The 19,370-nt window shown below is 35.9% G+C and overlaps 2 protein-coding genes across 6 annotated transcripts in view; one reads left to right on the forward strand and one right to left on the reverse strand.

Moving 5' to 3' along the window:
• Positions 1-7,569: 7,569 nt before the first annotated feature.
• LOC114281518 (uncharacterized) lies at positions 7,570-13,177 on the forward strand. The gene is made up of 9 exons (XM_028224008.2): positions 7,570-8,213; positions 8,715-8,779; positions 9,304-9,352; positions 10,863-10,957; positions 11,443-11,528; positions 11,633-11,692; positions 11,840-11,921; positions 12,530-12,643; positions 12,766-13,177. The coding sequence occupies exons 1-9, from the start codon at positions 8,027-8,029 to the stop codon at positions 12,934-12,936; spliced, it is 909 nt and encodes a 302-aa protein (XP_028079809.1). The 5' UTR covers positions 7,570-8,026; the 3' UTR covers positions 12,937-13,177.
• A 412-nt stretch (positions 13,178-13,589) lies between these two features.
• LOC114281517 (protein tesmin/TSO1-like CXC 2) overlaps positions 13,590-19,370 on the reverse strand; it is a 34,380-nt gene continuing 28,599 nt past the window's right edge. The window contains exons 7-13 of one of the 5 annotated variants that reach the window (XR_014330271.1): positions 19,245-19,340; positions 19,087-19,153; positions 18,166-18,313; positions 17,686-18,073; positions 17,534-17,577; positions 17,142-17,244; positions 13,590-13,850 (exon numbers count right to left, since the gene is read on the reverse strand). Coding sequence is in view for 2 of the 5 variants with exons in the window: in XM_028224005.2 (XP_028079806.2) it covers positions 17,716-18,073; positions 18,166-18,313; positions 19,087-19,153; positions 19,245-19,340 (669 nt within the window). In the remaining 3 variants the exon portion in view is untranslated. Of the gene's footprint in view, positions 13,851-16,978; positions 17,245-17,294; positions 18,074-18,165; positions 18,314-19,086; positions 19,154-19,244; positions 19,341-19,370 lie in introns of those variants that run through there. The other 4 variants (XR_003635937.2, XR_003635938.2, XM_028224005.2 and 1 more) reach the window with 4 other exon arrangements.

The following is a 19,370-nucleotide window of genomic DNA, read 5'->3' on the forward strand; positions in this document are numbered from 1 at the left end:
GTCTTAGAATGGGAGAGGATTTCAGTTTAGATAAAAATAAGACTCTTAGAGAGTTTATCCCAATCTTACTAGGAGTCCAAGATTAGTAGTAATCCTAAATTCATTGAAGCTAGGCTTCTATTGGGATTAGGTAAGTACTGGCTATAAAAGAGAGGCACCCTTATGGGTCTAATGTATGCTTTTATGCTCTGAATAGTGAGTTAAGCACTTTTGCTATCTTTGAGAGATAACTGACTTGATCATCGGAGTGCCCCCGGGTGGACGAACCACCGCCGGAATCTCTTCTTTTTGTGACAGGTCGTTCGGGCTTAATCTATTCTGCCAGTATTATCCAGCTGAATGCTTGATTGGCAGTGTGGTCGGAAATTGACACACACAATTTGGCGCCGTCTGTGGGAACGAAAGAGAATAGATGGCCAACGACGAACAGAAAGAAAAGGTTGGAGACGACTTCCCTACTGGGAGTGGGAAACATGTTGACCTTAACGCAGAGGAGGATAATTGTAACGAAGAGACTCGTGACTCATGATATGAATCAAGGAGGAAAGGACGTCGGCTAGGAGGGCGACGTACCAATGAAAACGGACCGAAGCGGGTATTATAACGAGGACGACCTCCAGGTATGGAAAGAAAGATGCCTGCGGATGGACGATGAGGAGAAAGGAATGGCAAACAAATTGGCGGACCTATAAATAGTGGTCAATTTCATGATGCAGAACAACGCCATACAGCCACCGTTCCCATTACAAGATACGTCGATTCCAATAGCCAAGAAAGGTGCCTAGAAAAGGAGGCAGAAAACGATTCCTGCAGTCCCTCAGCACGATGGAACCAAGGGATATTCTCACAAGCCTTTGCGGGAGGTCGGGCATGGAGAATCGAGGAAATAGGAATCACAAAAGACACGTCGAACCAAAGAAGACTGCACCAAAGAACATCGGGATGTTCAAGGGAAGGCACTCAGTTTCGATATGACCAATGGAGGGAAGTCCAAAATGACTCACATTGACACTGGAAGTAGTGCACCAAAAAGGCTGAAATCGGGAGATAGCCGAGCTCTTGGACGGACCAAGGAGGATCTGAGGGATTACCTCTAGAGGAAGCGACAAGATGCTGAGGTGACTTCTCCGGTTAAGCCGAAAACACCATTTTTGGTAGAATTTGACAAATTTGAAGCCCCGAAGAGGTTTCATATGCCAAGGTTCTAGATATACAATGGTAAGTCGGACCCGAATTTTCACGTCGGCTTATACCTGAACTCGATGTCACTATACACTGGGAACGAGCCGTTGCTTTGCAAGGTATTTCCCTCATTCTTCGGGAAAATAGCATCGGACTGGTTTCACAAGTTGCCGAAAGGAACAGTGAAAACCTGGGAGGGTCTGGCCGAGATATTTGTGGCCAGGTTTGTGACGAACAAACTACAACCGTTAAGGGTGGACTCCCTGATGGCTCTAAGAATCAATGAGGATGAAAGCCTTAAGGCTTATGCCAAAAGGTATTATGAGGTATTCAACAAAATACCCGAGTGTAACCAAGAGGTGGCGATCGTGTCTTTCAAGAATGGCCTAAAAGATGATTGTCTGCTTCAAAAGTTATTGGCAAAGACATTGCCAAAAAGTATGGAGGAACTCATGGCCAGAATTAAGAAATATACTAGAGCCGAGGAAGACATGCCAGGTACGAAAGGCGACAAAACAAGAGAAAGAAAACGGCTCGCCGAAGCGAGGACGAGTTGAACAATCCTTGGGTGATGTTTCTGATTGAAACATGACAAATAACTTAAACTTATTATATGATAGAGTTGAATTATACTTGCATATAATAGAGTTGAACTAAGTTGAATTAACCTGAATTTGCATATCGGCAGAGTCAAACACAGACTGGAACTCAATACATGCCGGTCAAATTAACAAAGAGACCAAGGTTGGTAACCTCAGCCAGTCTTTGTTTAAATCTGACCTCGGCGACAAGGTCAATGCCACACACTTAATGAAAACTCAAGTGGAACTTAGGTTCACACTAGGGGGGGCAGAAGGCAGGAGAATGATGTTTAGGAGTTGGAATTTACAAAGCTAAGATTAGTTTAACACTTGTTGAAATTTAAATTTACAAGTTGAAGTTAAACCAATGATGTGTTTAACACTTATTGAAATTTAAAATTGCAAGTTGAAGTTAAACCGATGTCATGTTTAACATTCATTGAAATTTTAAGAAAAATTTACAAGTTGAAATTAATCTGAGATCATGTTTAACACTTGTTGAAATTTTAAGAAAAATTTATAAATTGAAATTAAACCGAGGTCATGCTTAACACTTGTTGAAATTTTAAAAAATTTACAAGTTGAAATTAAATTGAGGTCATGATTAAAGAAAGATTAATTTAACACTTGTTGAAATTTTAAGAAAAGTTTACAAGTCAAGCCAAGCCAAGATTGTATTGAAAGAAGTACTTATGTACTTGCCGAGATTACCATGTTGCCAAGACTTTTAAGAAATTTGAAGACAGAAGTCTTGTTAAAAGTAAAGTGGCAAGTTATGAATAACACTTGTGAAAATATTTTTTATAATATTTTCAAGTGTTAAGTCAAGGCCGAGATAAACCGTTGATGGATATAATCGAGGTATTTCATCATGAAAACATTGCACAGTTAAGGTGTATTTTAAAGACATACAAATTATTTTGAGCAAAGAATCATACAAGAGTAAAAAGAAGGCAAAACTTGCAATCACATTGAAAGAAGAAACAAGAATGTGATTCAGAATCAAGAGAAGTGATTTTGATCAAAACCACAAAATGGCGGCAAAATGGCAATTATGGTGTCTAGGGCGACGTGCTTGTCAGACGGCGCATGCACGAGTGATACGACTTAATGGCGCGTGTCGGGTACGGTCCAGTGGGGGAAAGACGCGTGGCAGAAACGGTTGAAATACTGTGCGTGACAGCTCATACGCGTGAAGAAACTCTTGGAGTTCTTAATTTAATGGAGCAGGACCTCGGCTAGGAGGACGATCTCGGTTGTAAAACTTGAACAAAACTTGGTTTTTTGGTTCTAAGGCATTGATGAAAACAGACTAAGTCTTGGTCATATTTGTCACGACCCAAACCCGGCCCTATGGGTTTAGCACCGTAACCGGCCAGTAATTCGAGATTACCGAAGGCCTGCCTAACAGTAATCCAGTAAAACAGAGTACAGGGCCTGGCGGAAGCCAATACAGTAAATAAACAATGTCCAATGAGCTGTGACAGTCTACACATACAAGTACAATCATTCAGAATAGGGATCTAATCCCTAATAAACGGTACAGTAATAGTCTATACAGTAAACAAAACAGTTACAGGGACAGACGGGGAATATTAAAACACCCCAAAGCCGAAGCTTGAACGGCTTAGAACCTCACAGTGAGGCACAGTGGTTGGCTGACAAAACAAAAGCTTGCCTGACGCTCCTAGCAACGGTCCAGTGCCTGAACACCTACATATATATATGAGCAGTGAGCTAAAGCCCAGTGAATAACATAATGCGTAAAGAGGTTTAGGATGAATGTCTTTTCAAAATTTAAACAGTTCATTGATTCAGTATATCGGTCAGTCAGTTTGTGGCTCATATTGATGCCGTAACAATCATTTAGAAATCATAGTAATCGTACGTGGCACATCCGTTAACAGTACTAGTAGCAGTGTCAGTACAGCAGCAGTAACAGTAACAGTACAGTAGCAGTAGCAGTAGCAGTAACAGTAACAGTAACAGTACAAGCAGTACAGTAACAGTAACAGTACAGTAGCAGTACAGTAACAGTAACAGTGCAGTAGCAGTACAGTAACAGTAACAGTGCAGTAGCAGTACAGTAACAGTAACAGTGCGGTAGCAGTAACAGTAACAGTACAAGCAGTACAGTAACAGTAACAGTATAGTAGCAGTACAGTAACAGTAACAGTGCAGTAGCAGTACAGTAACAGTAACAGTGCAGTAGCATTTCAGAAAACAGTACAGTTCTTATGGATTCAAGAGGTGTCTCGCACAGACTCTAGAGGTGGCTCACTCTGTAGCACTTAGTTCCGTGCAGCACTTTGCTCCAAGTTTCATAGATTATAACAGTCATATGTGGTACATCCAATAGCTAAACAGTACAGTAGGTCTTAACAGACCAGGTCTTAATAGACCAAACAGTGAATGATGGCCATCATATCAGTAAACAGTAGTGGTTCCAACATGGGAACCGACAGAGATCTCTGTAACAGTAACAGTAAGCAGTAGTTGCTAAGGATGCCACAATACAGTTCAGAATATAGGTCATACATTCATTCATTCAGTTAACAATAACAGTTCAGAAGCAGTTCAGTTTAATTGTTTAGAAGATAATCATTTTGAACATATTTTTACACAAATGTTACTCACAGAGTTCTGGGCTATAGTAAGCTAGAGCGTCTCCTCGGAAGTCAACCCTACACAGTCAACAGATCGAACACACACTAAGCTACACAGTTGGGAAAGATAATAACTTAATCCCTAATTTGCCTTGGTGTGTTCTACATCTTTATCCTCATTAAGATGCCTTAAACTAGGCCTAAGAATGCCTAGGATGGGATGAGGATGCAAAAATACACTTAGAAAACATTTTGCAAAGTTTGCTGAAAATAGGAACCTCGCTCGAGCGAGACTTTCTTCGCTCGAGCGGGCTTCCAAAATCAAAGGCTTCGCTCGAGCGAGGAATCCTTCGCTCGAGCAGTCTGTCGAAACAGTAAAAATACTGGATGCTGTGATTTTACGCGCGATGGTCGCTCGATGGTCGCTCGAGCGGAGCCCTGGACAAAGGTGCTCGCTCAAGCGGGGAACCATTCGCTCGAGCGAGGAAGCCAAATCTGGAATTTCCAGATTTGCCTCCCAAGCTCAAACCAAGCATTCAACCACTCCAAACTCGACCTCTTGGGCCCAAATTCTGGAAAACATAACTAAATTCAATGTATGACAAGTTTCAAAGCTCAATTTATGAATTCAAGCCCCAAAGGTGAGTCAATTAAAACCATATTCAAACCCATTTTCAAGAATATGAAGAACATGCAAACATGCATGGATTCAAACCAAATTCAACCTTCAAAGCTTGTTCAAATGGACTCATTTCTTCAAGAACATGATGAATTCATGGAGTATGACCAAAAGATGGACATGCATGTGAGGAAACATGGACTTACAACCTCAAAACTTCAATATATGTACATGCATGCAACAATTAAGCTTCAATTTAACAACAATGAACCAATTCATGACTTAGTTCTACAATGAAGCATGAATCATGCAAGAACTAGCTTAATGACATCATTAAGATGATGAATGATCTACCTTAGGTGTAGGATTAGAAGTGAGGGAGCTCAAATTAGTAATCAACCTTCAATTCTTCAAGTAATTCTAGCCAATTCACAATGAAGCAAGTTGAACTCAACTCTTCTAGCTCCTCTCTCTCTCTAAGGTCGGCTAGAGCACAAGGAATGGGCTGAGGAAAATGTTTTTGGCTCAAGTATAATGAGCTCAAGGTATAGAGGTAGTGGCCCACTCAAGGGCAAAACGGTAATTAAGTCCAACTCTTTAATTGGCTTATTTTAATCTAATTTAATCATACCTAATCAGTTTTCAAATAATTATACCATAAAATCACATTAATTATGAGGATCATAAAACACTAATCAATTCCGGATTCGGCCGCCGATAAGGCCTTCAATTAGCAGTTTAAACATATAAGCATGAACAGATAATCATACAGTCAAACAGATAGAATGCAATTTAACTAACATATATTCAATCAATTCGGTTTCCAATTTCAGTCAGTCAGTTCAGTACTTTTACCAGTCCAATTATCAGTCATAATCAATTCAGTTTAACGGTAATCAGTGTTTATCGGTAAATAGTAACGAGGGTTGTTACAATATTTGAACCGACGAATGATGACATCGGTAATGAAGAATAAAGCGAACTTAGCCAATGTACTAAATGAAAGAAATGATATAGGTTCCATCACCTCAGGATGCCGAGGTAATAGAACCTAGGGGACAGTTGTGGGGATATAATTTTTGAATGACAATACGTGACCGAGGTGACACCGAAGTGTCAGCCGAGGTGTCACGTGTCTTGGTCATGACACCGAGATGATCTCGACTAAGCCAAGATTATTTGCGAAGAAACCAGAATCCGGGATAAGCGGATAAGGAACAAGAGTCTTAGAATAGGAGAGGACTTTAGTTTGGATAAAAATAAGACTCTTAAAGAGTTTATCCCAATCCTACTGGGAGTACAAGATTAGCAGTAATCCTAAATCCATTGAAACTAGGCTTCTATTGGTATTAGGTAAGTGTTGGCTATAAAAGAGAGGTACCCCCATGGGTCTAAGGTATGTTTTTATGCTCTGAATAGTGAGTTAAGCACTTTTGCTATTTTTGAGAGATAATTGACTTAATCGTCGGAGTGCCCCCGGGTGGACGAACCACCGTCAGAATCTCTTCTTTTTGTGACAGGTCGTTCTGACTTAATCTATTCTGTCGGTGTTCTCCAGCTGAGTACTTGATTGGCAGTGTGGTCAGAAATTGATACACATATTTATCAAATATCTATTAATTTTCTTAAATATTGTAAGATTAAGAATGAGAGAATCACACATCAGTGAGTTCAGCAAAAATAATTTTAAAATGCCAAAATATTTATAATTTTTAATTATTAAAGTTTATCATTACTTTCGTAAATATTTTTTGTTATCTCCACTAATATGTAATTCTCTCATTAAAATTCTCATTCAATTTTTTTGATCTATTATCTAATATATTTTTAACTTCAATTACTTATCAACTATTTAAAACTATATTATTGGAGTTGGGATTCTTGGCACGGCACGCTGTTGTGAGACTCATTCAAGGGGGGAAAAGTCTTTTTTGATGATCCGAACCGTTCATATTATAAGGTTCGTCGAATAGATCATTCATGCAAAAAATCAAATAAATTGAACATTTATAGCTTTATAATAAGAGCACATTTGTTTTTCAAAAAATAAACGGTTAACACAATTTTAATATTTTTTTAATATAGGGTTACAGGTGTCCGAATAATTTAATGTTTTATATGAGTGATATACTCGACAAATCTTACAATATATATAATTTAGATTATCAAAGGGTCCAGCTTGTCTCAAGTTGAGATCAAGACTGGACCCGTCCAGTTCGGCCTATGGGGCTCATTTTTGAGTCAATTTTGATAATCCGAACTGTTCAATGTGTAGAACTCGTCGAGTACTACATGCCTGTAAAAAATCACGTTGATCGAATATCAATAGCTATGTGATCAAATCAGTTTTGTATAAAAAAAAATAGACGGTGAAAAAATTAACGGTTGATAAAAAACTGTTTTGTTCACATAGCTATCGATATCCAATCAACGTGATTTTTTACAGGCATATAGTACTCGACAAGTTCTACACATTGAACGGTTCGAATTATCAAAACGAAATCTATGGTGGACCTCCACAGACCCAACAGCACAATCTAATCTGATTTTACACTGAACCAAAGCTACTACCATTATCGAAATACAGTAAAAAAATTGCCTCTACGAGACCTCACAGAAGGGCTGCTCAGCAGCAACCCTCAGTACCGGATGATCTCTGATATTTTGTTATTATTAATTATCTCAAAATCAACTAATCCCATCTTAAGAAGAAGAAGAAAAAAGAAAAAGAAACCAGGTCCGGGTCGAGATTACAAACCGGCCCGTTACCGAATGGTCTGCTTTGAGGCCTCCACTCCATCGTTGACAGACAAGACAACAAAGTGCTACTCTCTCTCTCTCTCTCCAACAACAGATCCATAAACCGGCCGCACAGAGAGAGAACACACACCCAGAACAACAGTATATATATAGGGCTCTCTCTCGAACAACAGATCCAAAAACCGGCCGCACAGAGAGAGAACACACACCCAGAACAAAGTATATAAATAGGGAGGGGGAGAGGGGGAGAGAGATTGAATATTGTGGAATTGGTGAAGATGGTGAGCAAAACAGAGGAAACCCAAGTGAACAGACTGGAGAACCAGGTGGACAATGGAGGGGGAGGGGCTTGGGAGTACCTGTGTCTTGTGCGGAAGCTCAAGCTTCGACGATCTGACAAGGTTTTGAAGCACGGATTGTCCATCTTGAACGACCCTACCAAGCGATCTACCCTAGGCTCTGAAGGTACAAATTCACCACTTGTCTCTCCCTCTGTTTCAATTCATGGAATGGGTAATTGGTAATACCTAAAGCTTCTGACTTTAATTTGGGTCTTAAATTTGGATTCTGTAATTGGGTCTCTCTCTCTGTCTCTCTCTCCAATACCTAAAGCTTCTGACTTTAATTTGTGTCTTTAATTTGGATTCTGTATTTGGGTCTCTCTCTCTCTCTCTCTCCCCAATACCTAAAGCTTCTGACTTGAATTTGGGTCTGGATTCTGTAATTGGGTACTTTAGATATTTGATTGAATTGTATGTAATCTCTTGTTTGCTTTGGAATTGTGTAAATTACTATGTGATTGGTTTTAGTCAAATGGTGATTAGTTGCTAAAGTTTGCTATGGTTTTCTTTAGATGCTAAAGGCCCTTCTTTAATTACCCAGAACTTCATATTAATGGGTGTTTTTTACTTGTCCTTTTTTTTTTAAAATAAAAATAAAAATTACTTATTTGATTTATTTGTGTAGAATGGACTTTGTACGAGCAGGTTGCTATTGCAGCAATGGACTGCCAATGCCTTGATGTTGCGAAGGTAGGAATTTTTGTTTCTTTCTTGTATGCCTTCTGAAATTGCTTTCGGTTTATCCATTTGAATGATCTGTAACAAACCAAGCAAAGCATTGTATCCAGGGTGGTTTATACATGTAACAAACCAAACAAAACATTGTGTCCCAATCAAATAGGGTCAACTACATAAATAATTATTTTGTCATTCTTTTAGAGGGTTGTGTGCTCACTTAAATTAATTAAGTTCACATCCTTTTTAACTGCATCCTTTGTTAGTTTAGGTCTTCTCCTTTCCGTAACACTTCTAGTTGTGGTGATCACGTCACTCTTCCTTATCCTTGTATTTACAGATCTTTATTGTATATGATCTAACCATCTTAACTTGTTATATCTCAATTGATCTTCAATTAATGTTAACTCTACCTTTCACACATATTAATTGAGAATTCTATCCTTCCTAGTCTTGTTTGGACTGGCAATTATGTATGGGATTCAATCATCAGTTTGAACTTGAAGCTGATGCAATTTATGATATTAATTCTTTTGCAGGACTGCATAAAGGTCTTGCAAAAAAAATTTCCCGGGAGCAAAAGGGTTGGTGAGTTCAACTAGTTTGTTGCTATATAATGACACGAGCATTTATTTATGGGGAAGGCAGCCTCTTCAAACTCACTCATGTTGGTCATTGTTGAGGACATGACGTGAGTTTGTGGTTCATATTTATTTCTTAAAAGTTAATTATACATGGAAAAAAAGTATGGTTGTGTTTGGTATGCATTTTTAATCATGATTCCACACCCCTCCTTGAGTGTGGTGTTTGGATACAACTTTCAAAAATTAATTCCACACCCATTTTTGCAAACTTGCTTCAGGCGGAGTTTTGAATTTTGAAATTTGGCCTAACCGGTCGTCCTCCCCAACGTCCAGCCGGTCAACCGGCTGGTTGACCGAAACAGTGCTCTCTTTTTTTTTTTCCTTTTTTTTTTTGTGGCAAAATTGGCACCTGCAATTTTTTATATTTTAAATAAAAAAATATTTTCAAAGTTTTTTAATTTTTTTTTATGAGTTTTGAATAGAATTTTAGGTTGTGTGTTTGGTAATGAGTTATAAGTTTTTGAATCAAATATCATATGTCACATGAAAAATTTTAAACTCAATTCAAAACTCATAACCAAACAAATTTTCCACACTCAAATCATAATTTCAAAACTCACAAACTCAAAATACAACTCTATTCTCAAATCATAATTCTAAAACTCTACCAAACGCTACCTATATGTTTTCCGTTCTCTGGGTTTTGATTGGCGCTTCTGCTTTTTAGTCTAATATTTGTTGATCTTGCCCCTTTAGTTGTCCTTTTCTCCGTTTCTTGTGGGTAGACCTCCACTTCCCCATTGTATTTGATTAGCATGAAAATAGTTCAAGCCCTTTCTTTGGCTCACTTGTTGTTTACACATGAAATGAAAGTAATACTTCCATATGAAATTCATGATATAACATCATTTTACTGTTTCTTATATAATGGCGGTATTTTGGAAGTTGTAATTGAATCCATACAAGAATTGGAGTTATGCATGGAAACCCAAAGTTTTGCAACTTATACTTTAATGGTTCTTATTCCAACCATACAAAAATATTTACATGTTGCACATTAACTTAAGCTTTTGCATATGACTATCATTGGTATGATAGTGTCAATCTCAAAGCCATAATTTTTGTCAGTCGTTGTAGCTTGTAGACTACGTTTGTACCTAGTCTCTTGGCCCTTGTATCAAGGAATGGCAAAAAATTAATGAAATAAATAATTTAATCTGTGAGACTACTATATCTATATTTGCATATGTCTATATATTTATGTATATATAGAGAGAGAGAGAGAAGCAAAGATGGACCATGGTTTACCAATCCTTTAAATTCTTTGTGACTTATCTGTGATGAAGGATGTTGAGTATTGAATGTTTTCGAGATTCTTGACATAAATTCTTGCTTATCCCTCACTCATTTTGTTGCTTTTGAGGTGTCAAGAAGTGTGATAACCTGGATTGAATTTTTTTTTGTTGTCTTTTAAATTTAGATGGTTTGTAGATACTAAGTTTGGCATATCACAGGTAGGTTAGAAGCAATGTTGCTTGAAGCAAAAGGATCCTGGGCCGAGGCAGAAATAGCATATTCAAGCCTTTTGGAGGATAATTCAATGGATCAAGTAAGTTCGTTTTCAGGTTCATGAAGTGCATTCAAAAAATTTCACAAAAGACTTCGTAGAAAGCCCCAATGACCAATCTATGCATGAACTGATGAGGATCACAAAACTACTTGTTACAAATAACATCTTGTTGCATCAAAACATATAAATGTTGATAAATTTAGCTAAACTTGAACTTGGTAAAATGAAATGGTTGAATAATTTAAAAATGAGATTATTCAAGAATACACATTGAATATTGAGATTTTGCATTGAATTTTTGGTAGTAGATTCATAATTGAAAAAGTGTTTGTGCTTGTTCCAAAAGAAATGAACAACAGATAGGGTAGAGCTAGGACGGTTATTGGATGAGGTCTACCCAATGCTATTTTTTGGTGGAATGGCTCAATTTCTTTCCATGCAACAAATAGGATGGTCCTTGCTAATGGAGATTGAAAAACAAAACATAGATATCTTATTCTACCGTTTTTATTCTTCTAATTCAGGTAATTCATAAGAGGAGGGCAGCTATGGCAAAGGCACAAGGCAATCTTTCAGGGGCCATTGAAGGGCTAAATAAATATCTTGAAATGTGAGGAGGATCTCAAAAGCACATCTTTTTCAATTTTAACAATGTTCCAACTTGATGGCTACTTAGCTGTTCTTCTTTTATTTTGTTTTACTATTTATTTTCAGATTTATGGCCGATCTTGATGTCTGGAGGGAACTTGCTGAAATATACGTCTCTCTACAAATGTGAGATATTGTAGTTTACTTTTTCTTATAGGAAATAAGTTACTTAAATATGAAGTATTGTATTTGTTGTTTTGAATTTCTATAATTTTTTAAGCTTTAGCTATGTATCTTCTGTTTTTGCCATTTCATTTTATGGTTTTTAATTAGGTACAAGCAAGCAGCTTTCTGCTACGAGGAGCTAATCTTATCTCAACCAACAAATCCAGTGTATCACCTAGCCTATGCCGATGTAAGTTTTATTTCCAAGGGTTGGAACATTTTTTTTTTGTTTTTTTTTTTTGTTGAATTCATTTGGTTTGCTAGGAAAGTAATTCTTATTTTTCCGAGGGGTAAAAGCACAAAGCCACAAACACTATCCAATGTGAGCCCTAGGGAGATCTTTTCCTATGGGACATCATGCTACATGTTTTGCAATAAAAGTTAGGGAGGAAGGCATTTATAGAGCAGCTTCCACTCTCTCTTCATTTATTCCTTATACAGTATTGTACAAGTTTCTATAAAACCTTAAAGCCTCGTGTGAATCCGTCTTTTAAACTAAAAGGAAAACCAACCAATGTCATGCGGTCATTTCAATTCATCCACCAATAAAACCGAATGATTTGATTCAGTGTTAAATTTTTCACTCAACCTAACCAAATCAAACCGATTACACCCCTCCTTTAAGGCATCTTGTTATTTCATCTAAACCTTGAGAAAAAAAAATAGTACTTAAACCATTAAGACTTGTTGGATATAATTCAATGAACATGTTTAATTTTAATAATTGTCCATTACTTCGCATCCTTGCAACAATACGAATTAAACTTATTCTTTTTTTGCTTTCTTTTGGCTCAACAGGTGCTTTACACACTTGGCGGTCTGGAAAACCTTCAATCAGCTAAGAAATATTATGCGTCTGTCACAGACTTGACTGGTGGCAAGAACACCAGAGCACTTTTCGGTATTTGCTTGGTGAGCTCTCGCTCTCTTTGTGAAAGCCTTTCATTGGTTTCTCTCTCTCTCTCTCTCTCATTGCCTTTGTTACACATTACCAAGTTGTATAACTGAAAGAAAGTCTTATTCCTGTTATTTAGTGTACATTTGCCATCGGACAACTGACAAAAGGGCGTAACAAGGAGGAGAAAGATAGTTCAAACTTGCAATCTCTAGCAGCTACAGCCTTGGAAAAAGACTACAAGCAGACCGCTCCCAACAAGCTTTCTTTGCTCAGTTCAACCTTGAGAAGCTTAAAACTTTCATCATAACTATTTCCCTATTATTGAATGGTAGTTCTAATTATTGCCTCCCACTCCAAATCAAAAGGGGTCAGGGCTATTGTTTAGTAAAATTTCCCATTTTTGTTGAATTTTGAACTATTTTCTTACTTTTTCTTTCGTGTGTCGTTTTGAGTTCTTGTTCTAGTACGAGGATGTGGCATATTTCATTATGAATGTATTTCATTATGCATTCATAAAGGTGTTTTAATTTTCATGTTGTTTGTGCTCACTTTGGCTTCGGTGGTTCCTCTCTTTTTTTCAGTTTTTTTTTTTTGGGTTCTTGTGTGCCTTTGTTTGATGTAGCAATTGACCATGAATTTTATTTTATTTTTGTTTGCCTGTGCAAATTCCAGATATTATTTGCTTTTTGATAGAGATGGGAATTCATCTTTCAATAGTCTCTCTGACACCCCAAAAGTCAGAAACATCAGATAATATAGTAACCATTAAATACAGGGTTTATTTAAGGTTATAAGAGTAGGAAATGTCACTAATGAGTCCTTTGGATAATAACCAATCAAGATCCCAGGAAGGTCAAAAGAGTCAAATAGCCTCCATTCAAAGTCCAACCACCTTAGATAGTAAAGTTATATTTTTGACAGATTTTGACAAGGTATTAATACAAGGTTTACATGAGTTGAGAGGGTATAAGGATAGGTTATAAATGTTATATATATACAAATTACAAAATCATGTCTTAAATACAACATGAGATCTATCACTTACAATCTCAAAACACATTTACAAACTAGTTTTTAATCCTCATGGGTAGCCGTACGTCCTCAAATGTTTCAGCTTTGCCTTCGACGGTCTAATAGTCTTCAATACTTGGCATGAAACGTCATGAGCTTTGAATGCCAGTAAACGCACACACCTCATTCCTTTTTCCCAATCTAATGCACCTTCACATTTACAGCAAGCAAGTAATAAAGCATGATATTTAAGTTAATAACAGCAATTTCAATAATAGAGGAAAGGAATATGTCATTCAAACAGATAACAAAGGTTATAATGTTAGTGATTAGTATTCTAGAAATCCCTCAAAGAGATTTCACCCTTCCAATCACAAGAATTGGACACCGGACTATTTGGAACTCCCCATTTTGCTACTTTGTTGCAGAACTAACCTCGGATTCCTACCAACAGTTATATATCGCGTAGCGCCAACCGCAGGGCCTCAAAAGGGACAGCAAAAAAAAAAAGTTTTATCTCCTAAATCTAACCTAATCTTTCCAAAAAAGTTTTATCTTCCTAAATGTGCCATCCGGACCCAACCTTATCTCACTAATCAAACCATCACAAAGAGTCCAAATACGTTTGTTCCATTCTAGGGTTTACTCGACAACTGCTTGCGCAAGACTTAACTTCCAATTAGGGAGCACATCCCATCAATCCATACATAACACATCATCATCTCTTCATTATTCAAGTGATCGAAAACCCAATACCATCCCAATTAAGTTTTCCATTTAGATCAATGTTTTAAGTCAAGTTAGAATAAACTCAACAAGATAGTAATATCCACATAAGCATGAGCATCATTAAAATGAATAAGATAAGGAACATTACCATAACACATGAAATACCATACCAAGACATGATCATAAACTAATAAGCATATTCATGTACACAAGAGCATAAAACACCTATGCAAAACTAAATTTCTAGATTTAATATCATTTAAAGATTTAAAATCAAAAGGGTTATTTCAGATATTTCCCGAACCTAGCATTCCTATGGTTCGTAGAGAATTTAATCTAGTTTTCAGAACATGTTTCGAAAATGGAATAACTTTTCTAGATTTTTAGTTATTTAAGAAACACTCCAACGCTGTCCAGATTCGTTAACCGTTACGAAAATCGAATTTTTTTTCAAACCGCTCACTCTTTTTAAATGAAACCAATTTTACTTGAAAGATAACTCTTTAAGAAAGATGTTGACATAAAATTGAGGTCCAGAAGATTTTTATACATTTTTCTAGAATTTTTGAAAGTTGGCTGTAAAATAGATTTTTCTAGCACAATTCTTACAACAAGAAAGTTGGTGAGAAAAGAGATCAACTAGGGAAATTTTTTACTTATCTTGTGATGAAAACTTGCTAAATAATATGTATTAAACTTAGAAATTTAAGGTGAAGGTGTGCCTTTGGAAATTTTGAGAGTTTGATATGGAAAAAGGTAGTCTTATACTGATTACGAGGAATACAAGAAAAGTAGAATCAAGGCTCAACTCCTTTCATTTTTAACACAAGAATACCATCAAAACACATCTGAAATGAATGTTTAAAACTTTTAAGAGCATGTATTTGAAAAAGGAAAATAAAAAAGAAAATTGTGTTGTGGCTTACTTGATTGCCTAGTGAAGTGTTTGCACAATTGTCTCCTCTTTTCCTCTCCTCTACTACTAAAATTCACTCTCTTCCTCTTCTTTCTTTCTCTCAACTGAATGTGTAAGTGTGTGAGTGTATGAGATGTGTAACATGTGGAGGGTGGTGGTATTTTTATAATAAAATTGGTGTAAAAGGTCCAAAATGCCCATTGGTTGGAATGGAATGGAATGAAATTGAGATGTATTTAGTTGAATGTAATGGAATGAAGGATCATTAGAGAGCCTAATCATGTATTAAGGCATGATCTAATTAGGGTTAAGCTTAAATAAAACTAAGATAGTTACAAGTACAAGGCAACTTTCCTTAATTTGAAGGTACCAATGATACGTTTTCCATGATTTAAGGAATTTGTCTCTAAAGTACCTATGATTGTAGCTTAGAGAGGGTGATGGCTGGCCATATGCTTGGAGAGATTTTTGTTGATTTTATATATAAATATGAAGATATTTGTGTATAAAATTATTTATTTAAGAAAAGTACAAATATATATATATATATATATGTATGTTTATATGTGTGTAATGGTACTAGTTTGGGGTCAAAATGTGATTTAAAAAAAATGAGGGCATTGGGTTTAATTTATGAATTGGAACATTTATTTTAATGTAGAATTAAATTAAATCAAATTGGAGTTAAAGAGTCTAATTCAGTTTGGATTTCTTGTTTTGAAAAAAAACGCGATCAACCGACGAACATGATAAAGACCGGAAAGCCTAGGGTTTCCAAGTGGTAATTTCATATTTAAGGAGTCAATTAAAGTATTAAAAATTATTTCTAAGTTTCTGAAATCGATTAGGGTTTGCAGTTTTTTGTTGGCACATGTATTTTGATCCTAGGGTTGCAATTAATTAAGAAACTGAGAGACTTCAAGAAAATAATTTAAAAGTAAGGGACTTTTAAGAAATTAAAATTTTCAAGAGCCTTACAGTCTCATTTAATTATTGGGTTAATTACACTAAGACTTCACTAACTATTAACAAATATCATTTTATCTCGCATCTATAATCTGTACATATTGATCCCAACTATGAAAATATACAAATGCATCCCTTTTGAAGGTGGTTTGCAAGAGGTAAAATTGATATATTTTTATAATTGAGAGGGTCAAATGTACAAAATTCATAGATGAAGTGATAATAAAGTAATATTTGTTAATAGTTGAAGAAGTTCTAGTATAAATAACCCTTAATTATTTACTGCATTTTAAACGGCATAGGTAAAAAGAAACTTTGGTCAATTCTTATCATTGTGAAGAAAACGGGAAAGGAAAAAGAACAGAAATACAATAACAGCTATTGAAAAGCCTGATTGATGTATTTCATTTTTCTATTTATTGTTTTTGTTTTCTGAAATTTGTTTGGTAGACTTACTGGGGAAAAAAAATAAAAAATGGAATGGTTCTTTTGAAAGAAGTCGCCTTTTAGAATACACCAAAGAGTGGTAATCAAAATTTTAAAATTATATTTCATACGGATATGTTTGGGCTGGTTTTTAAAATAAATTTTTTGAAAGAAAAAATTTTAAAATTAAAATTAATTTGGTAAAAAATTTTGGAAAAATCATAAACATTCATCATTTGCTAACCCTTTTAAGTACTTACATTAAAATAATTTCAGTAGATTTTCCATGAAGTATGTTCAATGATGCACAATCAACAGGAACACAATTTTAATTCAAAGAAACATGTTTTATAAACTAATCCTCAACTTGTTTTGTTGGTGTATTGACTTCTAACTCAATGTTTAAACATTTGAAATTTAACATTTGCAGTTATACCAAACAGCCCCTTAGTAAAGCCACTCACCATGTGTAGTCCGCGCAATACCTCAATAGATGCACAAATGAAGCAAACATCTCCTCTGAGGAATTTGACGCTTAAAAGAGTCAGCCGAATCTGTAATGTCTGGCTGTTTAGATGTTGAACCCATGAGCACAAGTTAAAAATATATAACAGGCATGAAAAAAGATTTGCAATATAATACATTATTTGTTTTACCAGGTAGTTGCCAACTACAATTGATTGAAAAACACAACACTACTCGAATTCCCAACTCAATTTACTTGTACAACAGAACAGAACTCACTACTCAACTATTCAAAAACAGAAAGGTGATAGAAAGTCTTCACAGGTGATAGAATTGTTAACACAATTTATTTCGGATAGGCTAAAACTACAAATGCTACTGAACAACATACCTTAACAACGTGATGAAAATTTGGGACATTTCAACTCAGTTGTCCTGGAAAATTGATGTTATCACATTGAGGAGTGAGATGGGAATGATGGGGATAGATCTTAGAATCAACTTCAGCCACTTCTCTGGATAGGCTTGAACTAAAGAACTTACCTTAACACCCTGGTGAAAATTTGGAGCATTTCAACTTGATTGTCCTGAAAATTTAATGTTTTCATTTTGAGGAGTGAGAGATGGGAACGCTGGGATAGATCTTAGAATCAACTTCCTGCCACTTCCGAGCTTGAGATGAGGAGAGACCCTCTTAGAATTTGGAGATGTAGATTTTACACCCCTAGTAGGTGAGCAATTGTCTTGCAAAATCTCGGGAATTTCATCTTCCGGTATCATCTGAAGACGCTTTTCAAACTTGGGCAGGCCATGTAGAAACTCTGGTTTTTCAGGCTTTTTGCTGGTGCAAATGTGAGGAGATGATTGAACACCAAATAGAGAAGATTGTGGAAGCTTGCCACTAAAGAAAGAGGGCAGTCGAACAAGGGATCTAAGAAATGAAATAAACATCAAGATTTAAAGACGTTTCTAAACATAAAGCACGGTATTCGTTTCATACCAAAAATTAGTGAAATAGAACACCTGCTAATCTCATATGAATGTGGTAACGGAAGAACACGATCTAACTTCTCTTCAGCCTTCTGGACTACAGTGTTCTGTAAACTTATATCTGATGCATTAACTTCAGAAGTATCTGTTTCTTCCATTTCAAGTTCAGTTTCTTCAGTTCCTAAAGGATCAGAAGAACGCAAAATCAAGGACAACGAAAGTGCATGCACTACTAAATGAGGTAAAGAGAAAGAAGATGCAAGGGAAAAAGAGAACTATTTAATAAAAAAATAATCAAAAAGTTTGTCCCCATATGCAAATAAAGATGCTCGTCCGAACAATGAGACACATAACATATATGGGTAAAGAAATAACTTAGCATGGAAAAATGTCTAAATGTTGTTGCTAATACCATCATGAATAGTGTAGTACCCTTGTCCACCGGATATAACAAGAATAAGGATATGAGATATGTATCCAACACCTGTACCTAATTTAAACACTTGCATCCTCTAATTTAATATGATGGTTGAAGAGAAAGAAACTCATATTTGGTAGTGAAGTCATATTTCTGCCTCTGACAAGGATGAGAAGTTTCATAAATTTTCTAAATCTTATTTAATTTTGTATACATTCCTAAATAATTTGCATCATATTATCTAAGAATATTATAAAATATGCAATAGATACAAATTTTGAGGACATGTCCACATATCCATTCCCATTTTTTTTTAACACATCTCAATATCCTAAAATTTATGTTTAGGAAGGTTTGACACTTGGACTTGCACCCACACTGATACTCGTACCCAAGTCCATGTAACATATGATAATAACATATTTGCAAGAAACTAGTTTAAGGAATTTCATACTTGAAAATGGTAAGATAAATATAAATTTTATACTTTTCTAATATCGTCAATGGACCCTTGGAAGCATCTAGTAAATACTCACCATACTTGCAACCAAAAGGATTTTTACATCCTTCACATCTGCAGCCAATAGAGCATCCAACACCACCCTTTTTCAACACAAATGACAATGTCCACATCAGTTTACAGAAACTTAGAAGAATATATGAAGAATACAAAATGAGCAAAAAGGAAGAAAACCTGAAAGCATTCACAGTATTTTTTCAGGCAACTGGATTTTTTACAGTTGCATCCTCTTTTATGTCGAGCCGAAGATGGAGTTTTGTTAGTTTCATCCTGGATTGAAAAAAACAGTGTGAGCATGAA

This window comes from Camellia sinensis, chromosome 5 (genome assembly GCF_055761805.1).
Source record: "Camellia sinensis isolate YWXY chromosome 5, ASM5576180v1, whole genome shotgun sequence".
In the NCBI taxonomy this organism is placed as follows: Eukaryota; Viridiplantae; Streptophyta; class Magnoliopsida; order Ericales; family Theaceae; genus Camellia; species Camellia sinensis.